At 39.8% G+C, this 21,112-nt stretch overlaps 2 protein-coding genes across 4 annotated transcripts in view; one reads left to right on the top strand and one right to left on the bottom strand.

Moving 5' to 3' along the window:
• MGAT4A (alpha-1,3-mannosyl-glycoprotein 4-beta-N-acetylglucosaminyltransferase A) overlaps positions 1-21,112 on the bottom strand; it is a 504,464-nt gene that overhangs the window by 62,125 nt on the left and 421,227 nt on the right. The window lies entirely within an intron of this gene.
• VWA3B (von Willebrand factor A domain containing 3B) overlaps positions 1-21,112 on the top strand; it is a 207,824-nt gene that overhangs the window by 142,106 nt on the left and 44,606 nt on the right. For all 3 annotated transcript variants that reach the window (XM_067704215.1, XM_067704217.1, XM_067704216.1), the window contains 3 exons: positions 496-583; positions 663-819; positions 16,919-17,037. In XM_067704215.1, coding sequence (XP_067560316.1) covers positions 496-583; positions 663-819; positions 16,919-17,037 — 364 coding nt within the window. The remainder of the gene's footprint in view (positions 1-495; positions 584-662; positions 820-16,918; positions 17,038-21,112) is intronic.

Below are 21,112 nucleotides of genomic sequence, written 5' to 3'. Positions count from 1 at the left end.
TTTGAAAATATGAACTTATAACTAAACAGGACCTAGTAGGGATTTTGGGTTTCTGCACAGAGCTGAGGAATTACAGAATAAACTATCGAAACCTGAAACGTTGAACAAGGCTCTTCTGTGTAATTTGGGGGAAGTCTAATGAGGGCCACATTGAACAATTATTGGTTCATGGTATTCTTACTTGACATTTTAAAACTATGTTTTCTGGAGAATGAATTTGTCTCATCCTTTTATGGAGAGAGATCTCAATGGGTATGGGGTGAGATAGATTAGCAAAGCAATGAGAGTACCCTATTTACTCTTGCATTGGTCTTTAGCGTCCATTGCAAATGAATCTTGCCTAGAACCCCCTCTGACAGATCAGTTCTGGGAAAAATAGTCCATTTATTAGCCCTCAGTCACAACTGAACTCAGAGATCAGTGTGATCCTTTTGCATTTTTGATATAAACCCCATATATGAGGAAATTATACAGCTGCCATTTCCCTTTCCACAGAAATGGGCATCCTGCTGACAAATGAGTTTCCAGATGACAAGTCATTAGAAAGATTGACTCGAGAAGGAACCCAAGTTTATGACCAAGAGTGAGTAATTTTACTGGGACAGTTTTGTTGTGTTTTTGTTTGATACAAGTTTTAAAAGGTCACAGTCTCGTGTTCTTAGTTCTGCAGGAATGTCTTCAGCAAACTGGCTCAAGATCCATGGCTTGGTGGCCAAGAAGCTCACCATCATGGATGCTTTGTCCATGACCGCCATCCCTCACAGTCCCACCTACGTCCCCATTCTGGACAAGCATGTCGTTTCCAAGGTCTTTGATGAGGTAAAACTGATTTTCTGTATGTCCCTGCTTGATGTAGTTTTCATTTCCTGCCTAAATAAAGAGTAGTGCACTTGACGTCTTGTACAGTTGTCACAGAAATGTATTTCAGCGATTGGGAAAAAATTATTTGCAAAGGCAGTAAAAAGGAGAGAGAGAAGCTCTTAAGCATTTTTGCTTCTAAGCTGAGAAGAACAATTTCTTCTTTGTTGGGTTGGCAGTTCATGGCTCGTTGCTGATGGGTGGCATTGTGGGGCTGCAGAAATGTCTGAAAAGCCTCTAAGTCAGAGTCATGAGTCACGAGTGAATATCAGTCTGTATCAAAGGACAGGGAGCGCTTGTGAGAGATTTTGTCCATCCTTTGCTTACCTTCTCTTCCTAAATACAGTGGCATCTTTTCCATCCTAAAAGTCTCCAAAGGAAAACGTCAGAAAGAGGGAGGGAGAGAGACACAGAGGCAGAGATGCAGAAAAAGAGAGGGATTGAGAGAGAGGATCGGGAGTGAGCCAGAGCACAAGAGCCATGAGAAAGTGAGAGTCACGTCCTGGGAGGAGAAAAAGAGCTTCCAGTAGGAGGGCGCAAGTTGGGGTTAACTGTGGAGGAAAGCCAAGCACTGTAAAGTTTGCCTTGAATTGGGCAACTGGAAGGTCCTTGCCCTACGCAAGAACGGATCCAGTGGAGCAGCCAGATTGCACAGAGATGAGGAACACAAGAGAAACAAGAATAGGAAGATTGAACCCTGGTGCTTCCCGGCAGATATGCAGCAACTCATGATTTAAATAGGAACGTATCAAGCTTTACGGTCAGTAAATTGAAATAATATCCTTAAAAGACCTTATCTCATGCTGAAATTTTGCAGAGGGTATATAGGAAATTTGGGATTTGCTTCCAAATAATCTGGATGGTGGGAGTAGTTGGGGGAAGGGAGGAGTAGATAAAGCAAGATTGGCCATGAGCTGATAATTGTTAAATTTGGATAATAAGAATATTGAGTTGGGGGAGGGTCATTCTACTATTCTCTCTGCTTTTTTACGTATTTGGAAGTTTCCATAGTAAAAAGTTGAGAAAAAGCAAAGGCAGGAAAATTAAAAAAAAAAAAAAGGCTTTATCTAACTGGTCTCGCAGTAGCTGAAATTTGATGTACTTGGAAGTAGCAGATGAATTGGTGGACTTTTTCTGTTAGTCACATTTAAGAGATTATACCCATGGAGTTGGATATGCATCTTGATTTGACATGACCAGCAGTTCTTGCTCTGGAGGTTGGGTATATGACCCCTTAGGCTGGGTTCCTGATGACTTTGCCTCAAGTGAGCGGTCCTATCCCTGGCTGTGACCTTGTGACTGGAAGATTCTACTTCTGCCTTCAGTGAACTCTAACCTGATTACTCAGATACCAACTTATCATTTGAATCTGACTTCTTCCAAAAGCAAGAGAGAGAAACTGAATGCTGATTTATTCCTTCTAGGAAGTTTGGTGACAGCTTCTCATATTCTGTGCACTTATTTTATTACTATTCTTGAGTTGTGTTTGAAAGAAAATATATTTGGTGAACTATCCCTGGAAATAGAATGTTCTGGTACTTACCATGTCTCCTTCTAAGCCTCCCAACAACCTGAGATACATTGAAAAGTAAATACTCAAAAAACAAATATGAGAAGGTAGGAAAGCAAGCACATAAAATCAAAGGGAAGATGTATAGATTGAATACCTAAAAATGTTATTTTGCATTAAAAACATATAACTAAAATGAAGGCAAATCTCAGAAAAATATTTTTAACGTGTACAACAAAGAGTTACAGGAGTAATATGTTAAATATGTGTTTGCATGTGTGTATCCATGTAAGTTAGCACATGCATATGGTGTGTGTGTGTGTATAAATCAGGGTTCAGTATACACACAAAAATGCACATGCACCCATACCATAAAGGAATAAGAAAATGATAACTATCCCAGTGGAAAATCTAGGGGAAAAAGTTTAAAAATAAGAAGTCAAAAACCACATAGAAACATATTTCTTGCTGGTAACCAAATAAATGCATTTTTGAAAAAATGCAAATTAAAAAAAATTAGGCAACTTCCCCCCATCATCAAATGTGTAAGGTTAAAAAATACTAATATACAGTCGTGGTGAAAATAGGATGGAATTAGAACTCTTACATCCTGCTGGGGGGAGTATAAGTTGGTGTAACCTTGGCAATATGTTCAGCGGTGTTAAGGGCTTACAACTTCTCCTCCAGCAAATCCATCTGTAGATATTCCATAATCTACAGAAGGAAATAATCAGAAATACTGAAGAATATATTCAGAGAATAATTATTGCTGCCTTATATCTAACAATGAGAAAATTGAAAACGACCTAAATATCCAATGAGTACACCCATATGATTGAATGTCATACGTTCATTAAATATCATGTTTCTGAAGAATAAGTAATGACATGGGGAGAAGTTCTCAATACAATGCTAAATGAAAAAATCAGGGTACAAAACCGCACAGATAGTACATTAATTTGGTTACATATGTGTATGATGTAGACATAGCACTCTTTGTCTCTCCCTTTTCTCTTTTACCAAAATGTTCCTAGTGTTTATCTGAGGGGTGAGATTATTGGAGACCTGGGGGTTTGTTTATATAATTTTTCGTTTTTGTTGTAGTTCTTTCAACTCTGAACATACATTAATGATATGCTGAGAAAAAAAAAGTTAAGAAAAACAGACCTAAAACAAGAGATAAAATAGTTTAAATGCAAAGGACACTTGATTTTTAATTAATTTATTGGTTTATTTTTGTTTGATGAGTAATATATGAGTACATTCTTGTATAGAATGACCATTTAGAAGTCTTTAGAGGAATATGTCAAAGTTTCTCTCTCCACCAACCTCATTTATGAAGGAAACACTCTGAATAGTTTGGTGAATATCCTGCTAATCCTTTTCAACACACACACACACACACACATGAATACATTACATATATTTTTACACATACACATAACAATTTTAATATACAAAACAGTTTTAATAAGGTAATACCATATGGATTTGCTATTTTATCTTTTAAAAACATATGTCTTAGAGACTTTTCTCTGTGCGTAGATATGGGTCTATCTCATTTTTGTTAGTTGCAAATTTCTTCCCCATTGTTAATGGACATTTACATTGTGTCCTTCCTCCCCCTATTACAAACAATCCTGTAATGGGTTTCCTTGCACAGAGACTTCTGGGCACCTCTACAAGTCTGTCTTTGTGATAGATGGATTGCTGGACCCAAAGGATGTGTACATTTAAATATTTGACAGATTAAACCAAATCACCCTCCAGATAGATTCTATATTTCCACTAGTTTATATTCAGAAAGACAGCCATTTTCCTAACTGTATATCATACTTGTTGATAAGCATTAGTTCTACAAGTATAGAGATACTTTGAAAACCCTAAAAATAGTGTGCAGACCTTAGTGTGCAGATATCTTATTCAACTTGTCCTCTCCTCATATTTAGAAGAAATAAACATAGTAACTCACTGCAGCACTTTGAAATTTGCTCTCCAGGCTGTATGCAATGTAGCTGGACTCTGGGGATAATAATATACCTACTCTGAGACTGTTATACTGTGTATAGTATAGTGAATATATATAGTATAGGTATATATATATAGTATAAAAAGAAGTAATGCATATAATGGGCTGCAAGCACTGAATGAACGTTGGCTTTTTTTTGCTTTTTTTTTTTTTTTTTGCAGTACCCAGGCCTCTCACTGCTGTGGCCTCTCCCGCTGCGGAGCACAGGCTCCGGACGCGCAGGCCCAGTGGCCATGGCTCATGGACCCAGCCGCTCCGCGGCACGTAGGATCCTCCCGGACCGGGGCACGAACCCGCGTCCCCTGCATCGGCAGGCAGACTCTCAACCACTGCGCCACCAGGGAAGCCCAAACGTTGGCTTTTATTATAAAAATATTCAATAAATATTACATTGCCTACCGTATGCAGGCTCTGAACTGGGCTAGACTACAGCCTACCCAATCACAACTTACAATCTCATGGAGGAGCTAGCAATTAAAATAAGAAGTTCTAGTTAAATGTGATGAGTGGGAAGAGCAGAGTGAAGATGCCAGAGAGGCCCCTAACCACCTTGAGTTGGCAGAGGGCGCTTTGGACCTGGCCTGGGAAGTTCAGACCTGGGGGATCTGATCAGTCCAGGTTTGGACCTAGGGGAGGAGGAGTTACGAGGGTGATGAGGTGGAGGGGAGTGAGGAGTGACCTAGGGGGAAGTCTAAGGGTCAGAGGACGTTTGTCGTTCCAAAGAAAGTTTAGTGCAACTGGAGGAAGGTGTGAAAGCTGGTGAAGGTCGAGTTAAGGATTTTCTGAAGGTCATCCTGAGGGAAGCCAAAGGGTTTTTAGCAGAGGACAGAGAAGATCAGGTTTGGTCTTTGGCTACTATGTGGAAAAGGGTTGTAGAGGTTCAAGGCTGGAACGAAGCGGGGCAGTCAGGAGGCAAGGTCTAGGTGGCTGTGACCCAGGTGACAATGCTGAGGATGGATCCAAGGCTCTATATAAAGTCAAGTCGACAGGACTAAACCACATGGGGCTGAGAGAGAGAAAAATGTTGAGTGACTTCCAAGAAGGAAAAAATGGAAGAGTAGTGAGGGTCCTGTTTTTCTGGAGAACCTGTCTTCTGACTCCGGAAAGCAAAGCCAAGGGAAGAGGCTGTATATTTTTTCACGTGCATTCCACCATGGGCACCTGTGCTCGTGCCTTCTGTGGCTTTGTAAATTCTCATCACAAGCCTGTGGGTACGTAGCACACGACATGCTCTCCCCCCTCCATTATGCTCATAAGAGCAAGAATCATGATGATGAAGGAAATATACTGCAATAAATTCCCATTTCACCCTCAAAGCCCACTTAACATCTTTTATTTAATATTTTCTCTGATGGAAAGAATGGGAAAACAGTGATCGAAAAATATAATCCCACTGAGTGAGATACATAGCTTTTTGAGATTTGGACCTAACAGTTTTTTGAAAAAGTAGACTGGAGCTGAAAAGGAGACATGAATCTTAACCCACTTCACTGAGAACTGTAATTGCCTTTTACTCCTGTGTTCTGTGTGCAGCCACATCTGTCTGGGTAGAATCGTAAAGCAGCATTTGGCTTTATCCCCGGCTACTTGTTTCATTCATGACTTATGTATGGGCTGTTTCTTCTTCTGGAACACAATGCTATTTTGGTTTTCATGTTTCTTGGGCCAGCATCAAATCTGTCACCTTGGAAATGAAGTGTTGAGCAGGGAGGTTGCCCTGGCAACTCTTCATTACAAGATGCTAACTGGCACTTTCAGTGGACCAGATAAATTTAATCTTAGCTCTTTCAAAAAGATTAATTCATCACCAAGTCATATACAGAGTAAAACTGCTTTAGGTATTTGATGAATCTGGAATTTAAAGCTCTTCATTGCCAATGCCTTTGAAAAAAAAAAAACAATTTGGGAACATTAGTTTGCATCGTTGAAAAGTCCACTACATCACCACCACCACCATCATCGTCATCATGTCTTACCAGCACTGCATCCAGGCTTCCTGCTTTGCCCTAATCTGGGTTCAGCACATAGCTTTGTGATCAGGTAGCCTGGGCCTGCACCCCAGCTCTGTCACTGACTCCCGATGGGTCATGGCAAAGGTCCCTAATCTGGTACGTGGTGAGCCCTCAGACTAGGTTTTGAGAAAAACATTTGATCTCATCAAAGTATCTGATGGAAAATTTAGACCAACATAGTGAGGTGGCTTTTTATCTCATCATTTAGGTGACGAGGAATGTTAGGGATGCTGCTAAGGGCATGGCATCTTGTTGCTTTCAAATATAATAGCAATGAAAACGATACTGATAGAAAAGTTTATTTTAATTAAAAAATCTAGAAGGACAGTTAATACAAAAGCTATACGTATTCATTGTGTAGAAAAATTAGAAACTACAGATAAGTAGAAAAGAAACAATAGAATATAATTCCTCGCATATGAATTGTTCGGTGGTTATCTGGCCAAAGTTTTTTCACTACATATATAGCCTTTGTTGTTTTTGTTTTACCAAAATGAAGTTGAACTAAAGATACTCTGTGCCTTGATTTTTACTCAACAGTCTATTTCAAATATTATTGCATGCCAGCAAATACTCATTTACTATACCAATTAAAATGCTAGTGACCTCACTAGCAATTTAATTGAAATTTATATTAAAATTTTTTTTTATTTTCTAAAAATTTAGATTGAAATTTGTGAGATATAACCTACACTGTAGTAAGCAACATATTTTCATGGGTTTATGAATGATCTGATTGACACTTCTCTTTCCCAGTTCACTTTGTAGCCCCACCTTCAATTTGTTCTGTGGAGCCTGGAGATGTTTCTGTTTAAGCAGAGGTTTAAGCATCAGCACTCAGCAGTTTGCACAACTATAAGGTCACTGCACTGTGTTCAGGGTCAGCCACGTGGGATTTGCACAGCCTTTGCATTTTCATTACTCACATCCAATCAGACCCCTCCTTGGCCAGTCTGACAGCAGGCTCTGGGATATTTATTGGAAGAAATGATTTAGTTGAAAAACAGTGAAGTTGGTGAATTCAGTTAGTGTTGAGTGATGAATATATAAACACCAGTTTACACTATTTTCTCATTTTCAAAATGTTGTGGGATGGCTTACAAACACAGCCAGAATGTTGTCAGGTAGAATTCTTCCTGTACTACTTTAACAGCTAATAACTGTGTGTACAGTTCTGTATCCCCCTTTCTTCATTTAGCATATCTTATGAACATATTTCCCTGTAATGACCAATTTTGGATGAATTTTAATGGTTGTGCTAATATTCAATAACATGAATTACTACAATTAATTGAACTATTCCCCCCATTATTGGGCAGTTTACTTGGAATTTTAAGAGTGCCTATTTTCCTACATCTTTGCTGTCACTTAGAGCAGTAACATTAAAACAAACAAACAAAAAACACCTGCCAATTGCTAAGTGAGAATGGCATTCAATTTTGATTTTTTTCTTTTATTGTTTGAGAATAGTTTTCTTGTGTAAGCTAAATATATCTCTTAAAATCTTGGTTACATCATTAACCTTCTTGGCCAACACCTCTTTTAAAATAGCAAAGGTAGGCTCATCTCGTGCCTCAATCACCGAGAACTCAAATTTGGTAGACTCCAAACACAGTATTTTATAATAGAGATAAACTTCTAAAAATGTTGGGGCCTCAGCCATTATTTGAATTTATATAATTTTAGTCTTTTACGTATTCAGTAAGTGGTTACTTTGTACATGCATTGTGCTAGAAACTAATATTTTTTAAAGGAATAAAAAACTAGAGTTCAGTGGAGAGGAAAACCAAATAACAAAACTGCATTTCAATGTATACATCTATAGAGGGATTGAATGAGAAAATATATAGATTGCCTAGTACTTGGCAAAGAGTAAGAGATAAACACTATTATCATGTTTTTTAATTTTTATTTTATTGTTATTTTTTATACAGCAGGTTCTTATTAGGTATCTGTTTTACACATATGAATGTATACATGTCAATCCCAATCTCCCAGTTCATCCCACTGCCACCACCCCCAAAACCCCGCTTTCCCCCCTTGGTGTCCATACGTTTGTTCTCTACATCTGTGTCTCTATTTCTGCTTTGCAAACCAGTTCCTCTGTACCATTTTTCTAGATTCCACATATATGCATTAATATATGATATTTGTTTTTCTCTTTCTGACTTACTTCATTCTGTATGACAGTCTCTAGGTCCATCCACGTCTCTACAAATGGCCCAATTTCGTTCCTTTTTATGGCTGAGTAATATTCCATTGTATATATGTACCACATCTTCCTTATCCATTCTTCTGTCGATAGGCATTTAGGTTGCTTCCGTGACCTGGCTATTGTGAATAGTGCTGCAATGAACATTAGGGAGTATGTGTCTTTTGGAATTATGGTTTTCTCTGGGTATATGCCCGGTAGTGGGGTTGCTGGGTCATATGGTAATTCTATTTTTAGTTTTTTAAGGAACCTCCATACTGTTCTCCATTGTGGCTGTATCAATTTACATTCCCACCAACAGTGCAAGAGGGTTCCCTTTTCTCCACACCCTCTCCAGCATTTGTTGTTTGTAGATTTTCTGATGATGCCCATTCTAACTGGTGTGAGGGGATACCTCGTTGTAGTTTTGATTTGCATTTCTCTAATAATTAGTGATGTTGAGCAGCTTTTCACGTGCCTCTTGGCCATCTGTATGTCTTCTTTGAGAAATGGCTATTTAGGTCTTCTACCCATTTTTGGATTGGGTTGTTTGTTTTTTTAATATTGAGCTGCATGAGCTGTTTATATATTTTGGAGATTAATCCTTTGTCCATTGATTCGTTTGCAAATATTTTCTCCTATTCTAAATGTTGTCTTTTCGTCTTGTTTATAGTTTCCTGTGCTGTGCAGAAGCATTTAAGTGTCATTAGGTCCCATTTCTTTATTTTTGTTTTTATTTCCATTACTCTAGGAGGTGGGTCAAAAAAGATCTTGCTGTGATTTATGTCAAAGAGTGTTCTTCCTATATTTTCCTCTAAGACTTTTATAGTGTCTGGTCTTACATTTAGGTCTTTAATCCATTTTGAGTTTATTTTTGTGTATGGTGTTAGGGAGTGTTCTAATTTCATTCTTTTACATGTAGCTGTCCAGTTTTCCCAGCACCACTTATTGAAGAGACTGTCTTTTCTCCATTGTGTATGCTTGCCTCCTTTGTCACAGATTAGTTGACCATAGCTGCATGGGTTTATCTCTGGGCTTTCTATGCTGTTTCATGGATCTATATTTCTGTTTTTGTGCCAGTACCATATTGTTTTGATTACTGTAGCTTGGTAATATAGTCTGAAGTCAGGGAGTCTGATTCCTCCAGCTCCATTTTCTTCTCTCAAGATTGCTTAGGCTATTCAGGGTCTTTTGTGTCTCCATCCAGTAAAAAATGCCATTGGTAATTTGACAGGGATTGCATTGAATCTATAGATTGCTTTGGGTAGTATAGTCATTTTCACAGTATTGATTCTTCCAGTCCAAGAACATGGTATATCTCTCCATCTGTTTGTGCCATCTTTGATTTGTTTCATCAGTGTCTTATAGTTTTCTGAGTACAGGTCTTTAACCTCCCTAGGTAGGTTTATTTCTAGGTATTTTATTCTTTTTGTTGCAATGGTGACTGGGATTGTTTCCTTAATTTCTCTTTCTGGTCTTTCGTTGTTAGTGGATAGGAATGCAAGAGATTTCTGTGCTTTAATTTTGTATCCTGCTACTTTACCAAATTCATTGATTAGCTCTAGTAGTTTTCTGGTGGCATCTTTAAGATTATCTATGTACAGTATCATGTCATCTGCAAACAGTGACAGTTTTACTTCTTGTTTTCCGATTTGTATTCCTTTTATTTCTTTTTCTTCTCTGATTGCCATGGCTAGGACTTCCAGAACTATGTTGAATAATAGTGGCGAGAGTGGACATCCTTGTCTTTTTCCTGATCTTAGAGGAAATGCTTTCAATTTTTCACCATTGAGAATGATGTTTGCTGTGGGTTTGTCATATGTCGCCTTTATTATGTTGAGGTATGTTCCCTCTATGCCCACTTTCTGGAGAGTTTTTTTTTTATCATAAATGGGTATTGAATTTTGTCAAAAGCTTTTTCTGCATCTATTGAGATGATCATATTGTTTTTTATTCTTTAATTTTTTAATATGGTGTATCACATTGATTGATTTGTTTACATTGAAGAATCCTTGTACCCCTGGGATAAATCCTACCTGTTCATGGTGTATGATCTTTTTAATGTGTTGTTTATTCTGTTTGTTAGTATTTTGTTGAGGATTTTTACATCTATATTCATCAGTTACATTGGTCTGTAATTTTCTTTTTTTGTAGTGTCTTTGTCTGGTACCAGGGTGATGGTGGCCTCATAGAATGAATTTGGGAGTGTTCCTTCCTCTGCAATTTTTTGGAAGAGTTTGAGAAGGATGGTTGTTAGTTCTTCTCTAAATGTTTGGTAGAATTCACCTGTGAAGCCATCTGGTCCAGGACTTGTGTTTGTTGGCAGATTTTTATCACAGTTTCAATTTCATTACTTGTGATTGGTCTGTTCATATTTTCTATTTCTTCCTGGTTCAGTCTTGGATGTTATACCTTTCTAAGAATTTGTCCATTTCTTGCAGGTTGTCCATTTTATTGGCATAGAATTAGCTTGTACTAGTCTCTTATGATGCTTTGTATTTCTGTGGCGTCCATTGTAACTTCTCCTTTTTCATTTCTATTTTTATTGATTTGAGTCCTCTCCCTCTTTTTCCTGATGAGTCTGGGTAAAGGTTTATCAATTTTGTTTATCTTCTCAAAGAACCAGATTTTAGTTTTATTGATCTTTGCTATTGTTTTCTTTGTTTTTATTTCATCTATTTCTGTTCTGATCTTTATGATTTCTTTCCTTCTACTAACTTTGGGTTTTGTTGGTTCTTCTTTCCCTAGTTCCTTTAGGTGTAAGGTTAGATTGTTTATTTGCGATTTTTCCTGTTTCTTATTGTATTGCTATAAACTTCCCTCTTAGAACTGCTTTTGCTGCATCCCATAGGTTTTGGATCATCGTGTTTTTGTTGTCATTTGTCTCTAGGTATTTTTTGATTTCCTCTTTGATATCTTCACTGATCTCTTGGTTATTTGGTAACATATTGTTTAGCTTCCATGTGTTTGTGTTTTTTACATTTTTTCCCCTGTAATTTATTTCTAATCTCGTAGCATTGTGGTCGGAAAAGATGCTTGATATGATTTCAGTTTTCTTAAATTTACTGAGGCTTGATTGGTGACCCAAGATGTGATCTATCCTGGAGAATGTTCCGTGTGCACTTGAGAAGAAAGTGTAATCTGCTGTTTTCGGGTGGAATGTCCTATAAATATCAATTAAATATATCTGTTCTATTGTGTCATTTAAAGCTTGTGTTTCCTTATTAATTTTCTGTCTGGATGATCTGTTCATCTGTGTAAATGAGGTGTTAATGTCCCCCACTATTATTGTGTTACTGTCGATTGCCTCTTTTATAGCTGTTAGCATTTGCCTTATGTATGGAAGTGCTCCTATGTTGGGTGCATATATATTTATAACTGTTATATCTTCTTCTTGGATTGATCCCTTGATCATTATGTAGTGTCCTTCCTTGTTTCTTGTAACATTCTTTATTTTAAAGTCTATTTTATCTGATATGAGTATTGGTACTCCAGTTTTCTTTTGATTTCCATTTGCATGGAATATCTTTTTCCATCCCCTCACTTTCAGTCTGTATGTGTCCCTAGGTCTGAAGTGGGTCTCTTGTAGATTACATATATATGGGTCTTGCTTTTGTATCCATTCAGCGAGCTTGTGTCCTTTGGTTGGAGCATTTAATCCATTCGCATTTAAGATGATTATCAATATGTATGTATGTTCCTATTACCATTTTCTTAATTGTTTTGGGTTTGTTTTTGTAGGTCCTTTTCTTCTCTTATGTTTCCCACTTAGAGAAGTTCCTTTAGCATTTTGTTGTAGAGCTGGTTTGGTGGTGCTGAGTTCTCTTAGCTTTTGCTTGTCTATAAAGCTTTTGATTTGTTTGTCAAATCTGAATGAGATCCTTGCCGGGTAGAGTAATCTTGGTTGTACGTTCTTCCCTTTCATCACTTTAAATATATTATGCCACTCCTTTCTGGCTTGTAGAGTTCCTGCTGAGAAATCAGCTGTTAACCTTATGGGCGTTCCCTTGTATGTTATTTGTCGTTTTTCCCTTCTGTGGTATAATTGTTCTCCAGTTTGTGAGTCCAGTGGTTATGGGATTTGATTTTATTGTGATTGCACCCCTCCTAGCATCTCATTGCGGCTTCTCCTTTGTCTTTGGATGTGGGGTATCTTTTTTGGTGAGTTACAGTGTCTTCCTGTCGATGATTGTTCAGCAGTTAGTTGTGCTTCTGGTGCTCTCGCAAGAGGGAGTGAGAGCACGTCCTTCTACTCCGCCATCTTGAAGCTACAATCCCATTATTGATAAAACTATTCTTAATAGAATTGATAAAACTATTCTCACCTATTGACAAAATTAGTGGTTAAGGTGTATCTCTGGTCTAACACTGGGAAAAATTCTAACAGAATCAGCCCAAACTAGGGCTGTCCATGAATTCCAGGAATTGTGGTCAGTATCTCCCTCTCACTCCCCCCCTCCCCCCTGCCCCCCCTTCCTCCCTCTGCCCTCCATCCCTCACAGTTAAAATCTTCTCACACAGGGTGTGATTAGCATCAATTTGGTAAGGCTTCTAGGTTTACCTCAAGAGAATTGAAGCAGGTAATACCTTGAGGCTCCCTTTTATTTTCAAACACTGTCCAGAAGCATCTCCCATTAGTTGTTAATGCTTGATTTGCATTATAAGAGGTAGCAAGTATCTTTGACCAATAGAATGAAACGGAAGCAAGGGTATACCAGTCCCAAGCCCAGGCATTAAGGCTCCTTGGCTATTTCTGCTTACTCATTTGTGCCTGGGAACATGCCTGGTCAAGCCTTCTAGAGACACGTGGAGCAGAGCCAAGTCCCCCCCAGTCATTCCAAGAAGTCATTCCTAGATCAGCCAACAGCTAGTTGGTTGTTCCATTATTTTGTTTTGAAAACATAAACAGTTATATGTATGTATTCCTATCTCTGTATTCCTTTCCTAGGTTTGCTGTGACAAAGTGTGCCGCAAACCGGGTGGCTTAGAAATTTGTTTATTCTTTCACAATTCTGGAGGCTGGAAGTCTGAAATCTAAGTGTTGGCAGGGCCATGCTTCCTCTGACTGCTCTAAGGAAGAGCCCTTCCCTGACTGTTCCTGGCTTCTGCTGGTGGAATCCTTGGCATCCCGTGGCTTGGACCTGCATTACTCCAGTCTCTACCTCTGTCATCACATGGCCTGGACTTCTCTGTCTCTGTGTCTACATTTCCCTCTTCTTATAAAAAAAAAAAGAGAAAAAAAGAAAGAGGTAACAAGTAAACCATGTTCAGGAGGTGTGACCAGGTGGTTTCATTCCCTCTCACATAGTATCAGTTTCCTCATTAATCACACTCTCCTCCCCACCTGCTTCCCTACAGAAGCTGGGAAGCCATGATTCTGATCCCCCAAGTCCCTGTGAGAATGCCCCTTATGACCTCATAGTCACACTAAACTTGACATCATGAAGAGAATAGCCCATGGGACCTCCCCGTGACTACCATGTTGCAAAAACTAAGACCACAGACTGAAGGTGTGGAGTATGACTTTGTCTTTCCCTAAATCTGCATGCAGAAAGGCACGAGAGTGGGTACCCACGAGCCAAATTTGAACTCCTACCACACTGAAGTCCATGATGGCCATGCAAGGCCTGAGGTCCAAATCCACCAAAGAGGGAGGTAGAACGTTAAACGATGGGTTTTCTTTACGCACCGTCAGTCGGGCGTCCAGCGGACCCTGGTGAAATGGTGTAATGCTGCTAAATACTTCGTGGGGTTGATTTGCAGTTGAGCCATAGGCTGGCAATTTGCAGAGCTATTTATAGACTTCTAGGGGGTCTTTTTCCCAGGGGAGATACATATGTAAGGGTCTTTCATTCTGTTGAGACTGATTATTTTTCCTCTGAAAGTTTATGTGAAATTTTAAGAGATGGTGTTTTTTGTTTGTTTGTTTGGGTTTTTTTTTTCCACTTCTGCAAATTTCATTAAGTTTTCAAAGTCCAGTCACCTCAACTTTTAACCCACTGTTTTGGCTTCTTCTCTTTGACAAAGATTGCTTAGAAGCCACATGATGACTTCTTGTGTCTGACAAGTAGCAAGGTTCGACTATTCAGCCAAACCAAATGTCTTGCTTTTCAGCCTTCTGAATCTTTGGCTATTTTGTTTGTCTCTTTTGGTCTTGATGTTTTAATTGCAAAATTATGTAGTTTGCAATTTCAGTATCTATTTTTTTACATGACTTTATTATTTAAAATACTGTTCTTTTTCTCATCCATTTGTTCTTAACGGCACTCTGTTCTTACACTTTTATATGACTGTTACATCTTTGAACAACCTAATCATACTTAATTTTAATCATAATTCATATAAAGTTATTGTTAGGTGGCTCGTAAAATTAATTTCTACTCACGTGAATTGATGTTCTGATTGTTGATTTGCTCAGCTACTGTTTTTAGCATTTTTGTGTATTTAGGAATTTTAGTACGTTGGCACATTTGTGCTTTTTTTTGCGGTACGTGGGCCTCTCACTGCTGTGGCCTCTCCTGTTGTGGAGCACTGGCTTCAGACGCGCAGGCTCGGTGGCCATGGCTCAGGGGCCCAGCCGCTCCGCGGCATGTGGGATCTTCACGGACCGGGGCACGAACCCGTGTCCCCTGCATCGGCAGGCAGACTCTCAACCACTGCGCCACCAGGGAAGCCCAGTTGGCACATTTTGACAAGATTTTTAAAAACCTGTTTTTTTCTCTGTCTTCTGTTTTGCAGTTACCTAAATCCATCCCCTTGTACCCCAGTCATTGGTATTTAGAGCTCTTGTCCCATGATGATACTGGGATAGTGTAGATTGAGGATGGCTTGGTTCAGTTCTTGGTTGTTAGACTGCACTAGTGTCCTCTCTCACCAGGCAGGGCCTTCTTGCAGGGGTGAGAGAACCTCATACTAGTGCTGGCTTCAGGCACTGAGCCTGACTCAGAGTCCCACTTGCTTTCTGGGTGTTGAGCTCCCACCGCCCCTGCCATCTTTGCCCACGAGAGTCAACAAACACACAACTTCAGCCCTGCTGACTTATTCAACTTTCTGTCTCTAGAAATACATCAACCATGCATCTTTCTTTTTCCTTCTCTCCTTCTTCCTTTCCCTTCTCTCCTTCTTCCTTTCCTTCCTTTCTTTTTATGCATTTTTTCCTTAAATAACAACAATACAATTTTTGTATGATTTTGAAGGCAAAGGGGAACATAAAACATGAGCTCTGTATCATCTGGATTGGAAGTAAAAATTTACTTCTTAAAAGTGATTCCCACACTTTTTAAAATTAACATATCAATTTATTGAAATTACTGATAGAAAATATTCTGAAAGTAAATATCACAGGTCCCTGTTGTCAAGGCCAAAGCTTTCTTTCATCTTATGATTAATTGGGTTTTTTTAAATTAATTTTTATTGGTGTATAGTTGCTTTGATTCCCCACATTTCTAAAATGCCTACATGCTCCTCGTGGTTGGAATCATACACAGTATCGAAACACTGTTAGACCTTGTATTCTCCTGTTAGACTTCTTCTTTTTATGTAAATAATAAGACATGGAATAAGCCTTTTTGCAAGCATACGTTTATTCATTTATCAACAGATATTTGTTGAGGGCCAGGCACTGTTCTAGGTGATAGGAATACAGCAGTGAATGAAACAAAGTAATATGCAGACAGGTAAAAGTAAAATATTACAGGTGCTGTTAAGATAGCATGGAATCAGAGGCATCCCCAAACCCAGAAGGAAGCATCAGACACAGAAAGAACTCAAAAAGATGCCCTCTCATTCTGGTACTCTGTTGTTCTTACAGAAAGTGGTTTCATTGATCACTAAGCCTTCTTTATTTGACATGTATAAGGATCTCTTACAAATTGATAAAGAAAATGGTCAAAAGATATTAACTATAATCAGATATTCTTAAGAGAAAATCAAATATAAAATAAATATGTGAGAAAGATGTTTAACCCAGCTAGTAGTTTACAAAGCAGCAACAATGATATTCTATTTCTTATCGCCTGTGCCCTTCAATTTGACAGAGGCTTATTAAGATAACACTTGATTCTGATTTGGGTTTCCTGAAACAGGTTTTTTTTTGGGGGGGGTATTTTTTAAATATATAGTTTTAAAAATTGGAAGGAAAAGGTTAGCAGTGATATCTCTGATTCTTATTTTTTTTATTTTCTCTATTTTCTAATTTCTCTACAAATATAATGTCTTGATTTTATAGTCAGAAAAACATACTGTACAGCCATTAGATCCATTTCTGAAGGCACGTGTTAGCCTATCAAGTGACCCTTTCCTTTGGCATTGGCATATAGGTGTTCCCTCTGGCACATGTGTGCAGTGACACAAATAAGATGACTTTAATTAACCCCCAAGGAGCGAAGCTTAATATCTACAAGCAAAAAGTGGAGCAGGCAATTAAGTCCTACGACAAGTGAGTATTACACCTGGCTACTCTTTAATGGATGTGGAATTTGTTTTGGCTTGTTTTCCCTTCTTTTAGCTTAAATTTTTCATCTGGCGCAGCTGTTTAACAGTGGTCCGTGAGGAATATTAACAGCAGCAGCAGCTAACCTAAGGGGCTTCCTCTGTGCCAGCACGGCGTTAAGTACTGGGCTGGCCAAAAAGTTCGTTCGGGTCTTTCCGTAAGGTGTTACAGAAAAACCCGAGCAAACTTTTCGGCCAGCCCGATGCTTTACCTGAGTATGTCCAGCGGGGTTTTCGAGAAGCCATCTTCCCTTTCCAAACTCTGCAGAAATCTCATGTTTCCATGAGCTCTTTAAAGCTTTGCTTTTTAGCAGAGCGAATTGGACCATTTTAGGATCTAACATTCTGTAAAGTGACACCACACCACAATAAAGAAACGCCACAATAATGAGATAATTGATTTAAACAATTTTTATAGCAAAATCAAGAAGACGACCAAGTTGACTACAGTGAAAACTGTACTCTTAACTAGCCACTGTGTTAGTACTGAGTGAGGGGGCCTTTTTTCCCAAGGGCAGATAACCCAGGGTTTGCTGGAGAAGGAGACCCAGGGTCCTTGAATCCCAGCCCCTTCCTGGGGCCTGGCTCCTTCCGGCCTGACCTGGGAGCCTGCCTCAGAGTGTTGGTGGAGAACACAGCTCTGGGGCTAGAATCTCACCCTCTCCCAGCTCTCTAATCACCTCCGCACCCTGCCCCTCAGCACTTAATTAGTCCTTGGTGCACACGCTTGATTAAACGTTGAGCTACCCAGCTCCTCCAGGCAAGCCTATTCTTGGTTCTGGAAGCTGTGCAGTTGGGTTTTAATTAATACCATGTGGTTGGGGAAAAGGTAATAAAGTACGCCAAAGTGAACGACGGGGCCCAGGCCAGCATTTACTGATCTGTTGTCATTTTGCAGCGTGTCTAGTGTGTGTTCAAAAAAAGTATAAAGCCTGACTTCTGTTGCCTGGAGTGCACGACCCAGCCCAGAGGCTGGCCTTTCTGCCCCACGCCCATCATGGTCCTCTCCAAATCTCCTTACACTTGAGCCTCCTCCACTGCCCTTGCCTGAGAACTGAGGCTGTGTCGCATGGGCTCCTGCAGCTGCCTCCACGGGCTTCTCAGGTCTTCTCTGAGTCTTTGTGGGCCCTTCGTTTCTCTCGAAGGCAGGCTGAACTCTGCCAAGGCTCGCCCTCCCCTGTGGGCCTGAGACTTTGCTCTGTAGTTACCCTCTTACTGGTGCTGGCCCTCTTCTCTGCCTCCCCGCCCCTGCACCAGGCAGTCCTTCCCTTGCCTTGAAGCTCCACTGCCCCTCTTCCTGCCCCCTCCCACCAGCTGTCCTCTTTCTTCCGTTCTTGCCCCAGCGCCAGTGGCCCTCCCCAGAGAGGCCTTTCCCCAACGACTCTGCACCACCCACCTTGCGTGTGGCCCTTGGAGCGCTCACAGCTTCTGTACAGGCCTGTCCCTTCCCTGCGAGGATGTTGGCCCCCGAAGGCAGGCGCTGGGCTGCCTGCTTTCCCCCTGGTCTTCTCCTCTTCCTAGCAGGTGTCACTATATATATATTATATATATATATATATATTTTTTTGACTGTTGGAATTTAATTTGAATTTGATCTAATTCAAGTTTACTTATTAAAATTGATCCAATTCAGTTATTCAAAATGAAATATAATATCATTCATATTGTAATTTAATTTGCTTGACTCATTCAAATATTTGAGTGCTGTAATTACCTGGCCTGTGAAAGCCTGATGCCAGGCCATGAACTGGGGCTTTGAGGTCAGATAGCTGCTTGACAGGTCACAGGACACTTGGGAGCTTCACTTGCAAGATCTGGCCCACGGGGCAGTTGTGAGGGTTACGTAAATTATATACAAAGAGCAACGCATGTTAATTATTTCCCTCTTTCATTCCCTATATCTGCTGATGCTAAAATAACCATAAATACATGGAATGGAAGGGTCACACAGCTCTTCCCACTGAGCTGACCCTTTCCCGAGAGTTTCCAGGACAGGGACCCTTCCTTCCCAGGCAGAAGAGAGTCCTTCGTTAATGGCAAAACCAAAATACAGACATAGTAGTGATTTGTTCCAGTTCTTACTTCCAATGAGTGAATCCGGAAAAGCCTTTTAGTACCCTTAGAGGAATATTATACTATATTGTTTATTAAAATGATATTAATTTAAATATGATCATTAACATTTATTTTAATATGATTAATGTTTGATATTATTGATTGCATTAGTATTAATTATTTGGTATTAATAACTTGATGTTTATTTTAAATGAATTATTTATTTAATATTGTTATTTAATAATATTAACATTAATATTATACAGAACAAAGCTTCCTGATCTTTTGTATTCAATAGTGTTGAAGAATTTTGCTGGCATAAATGTCAGTTCCCTTTTCCATCTTGCTTCATCTTTCTAAAGATATGCGGAATATGAAAAGATGAAAAGTAATTAATGAAACTTAGTTTATCCCCATCTCATCCCCAATACAACATTTCTAAGGAGTTTCCCACCACAAGTAAGCCAGATATAACCCTAAGTCCGTATGGTTAGGGATGACCAAATGAGTGGGAAGTTCACAGTCCTCTGGCCAAAATAGTGACATAAACTAGCAGTTTTGGTCACACTTAGTGCCCATGTGTAGAAGTCCTTCTGGTTCAATATTTTAAGAATTGCAGAAGCAGTTTTGGCTTTGTGTGTCTGAGCATAAGCTCTGAGTGAGGATTACCAGGGTTGGCTGGATTCTGGGGTGACTTTTCCACAGCCTGTGTTGTGAATCTGAGGTCAAGGTCTCAGCCCTCAGATCCACAGGAGAAGCATCAGTTCTGGCTCAGGGACCAGGCATAGTAGCCTCTGCTTATCATCGATTTGCTTGGGCTGCTGACTAGACTTCTGAAGTGTCATTAGTTACAAGTTGCTTTGCAAATGAGCCACTCGGTACAAGTGGATTTACAAACTAGAGGTAGAGAAAGCTTCTAAACGCTACGCTTAGCCAAATTTCAGTCTCCTAAAGCAAAGAGGAAAACTGTGGTTTGTCAAATCCCAGCATCCCACAAGGACTGCCCTTGTCCCGCACGCTTAGAGGCTTTCCCACGGTTGCCTTCAGGGACAGTGGAGCCGGGATTCACACACTCTCTGCTGCCCTCAGCTCACACCCACTCGCTTTTTCTGCCCTGTGTGCTTTGAAATAGTTCAGTGAAGGCGGAAAACAGGAATAATAGAGGTTATGGAAATACCCTCTTGGAAAAATATTTTCTGAAGAACCGAATTAAAATTAGAGACATGTCCTAGCTAATTGGACCCACATTCACCAACTGTTTCTGAGTGTCTAAGCCTCACCCTCCTTCAAAAGCTGGAGGGAATGAGCCTTAGTTATTCCTGGTCACTTTATACATATAGCTCACTTAATCCTCACAACTGCAAGGGTAGGTGGTGTTATCTTTGTTTTATCAATAAGAAAACAGTGTTTCAAAAAGTTATGTAACAGGTACACACGGTGGCAAAGTGGAGATGCTGAGATTTGAACCCCGACCCACGTAGCTCCCAAGCCCTCATCACACTCCCAGCCTCCCTACTCTACTGCCTGCACTTTCAAGGTTTAGACTTAAAAGGATTTACAGTTTTGTTTTGTTTTTTTTTTTCCCCAGAAATGCACATAAGCCTTAGAAGCCCATTGTTTCATCAACCACATCATTAAAGAAAACCATTTCCAAATAGACCCCAAAGAACTAAAAACATCAAGAGACACAGGAGCCGAGCTGGCTTATTTCCCACTTCCTGACTCTTCCTGTCACTTACAGAGCGTTTACCTGTGTGAGACACAGTTCTGTGTGTGGTGCACATAACTTGCTCATTGAGTCTGCACTGCAGCACTGGGAGGGAGGTACTGTGATTACCCCCTTTCTATAGAAAAGTTGGCTACTGGCCCAAAGTCTCCCAGCTAATAAGAGGAGGAGCTAGCTGAGCTTTGGACCCAGGCAGTCTGGCTCCAGGGTCTGTGCTTTTCACCCCCGTGCCAGAGCCCCT

Source organism: Pseudorca crassidens, chromosome 14 (genome assembly GCF_039906515.1).
Source record: "Pseudorca crassidens isolate mPseCra1 chromosome 14, mPseCra1.hap1, whole genome shotgun sequence".
NCBI lineage: Eukaryota > Metazoa > Chordata > Mammalia > Artiodactyla > Delphinidae > Pseudorca > Pseudorca crassidens.
Note: the sequence above shows the minus strand (reverse complement) of the source record. Positions and strands in the feature narration are given on the sequence as shown.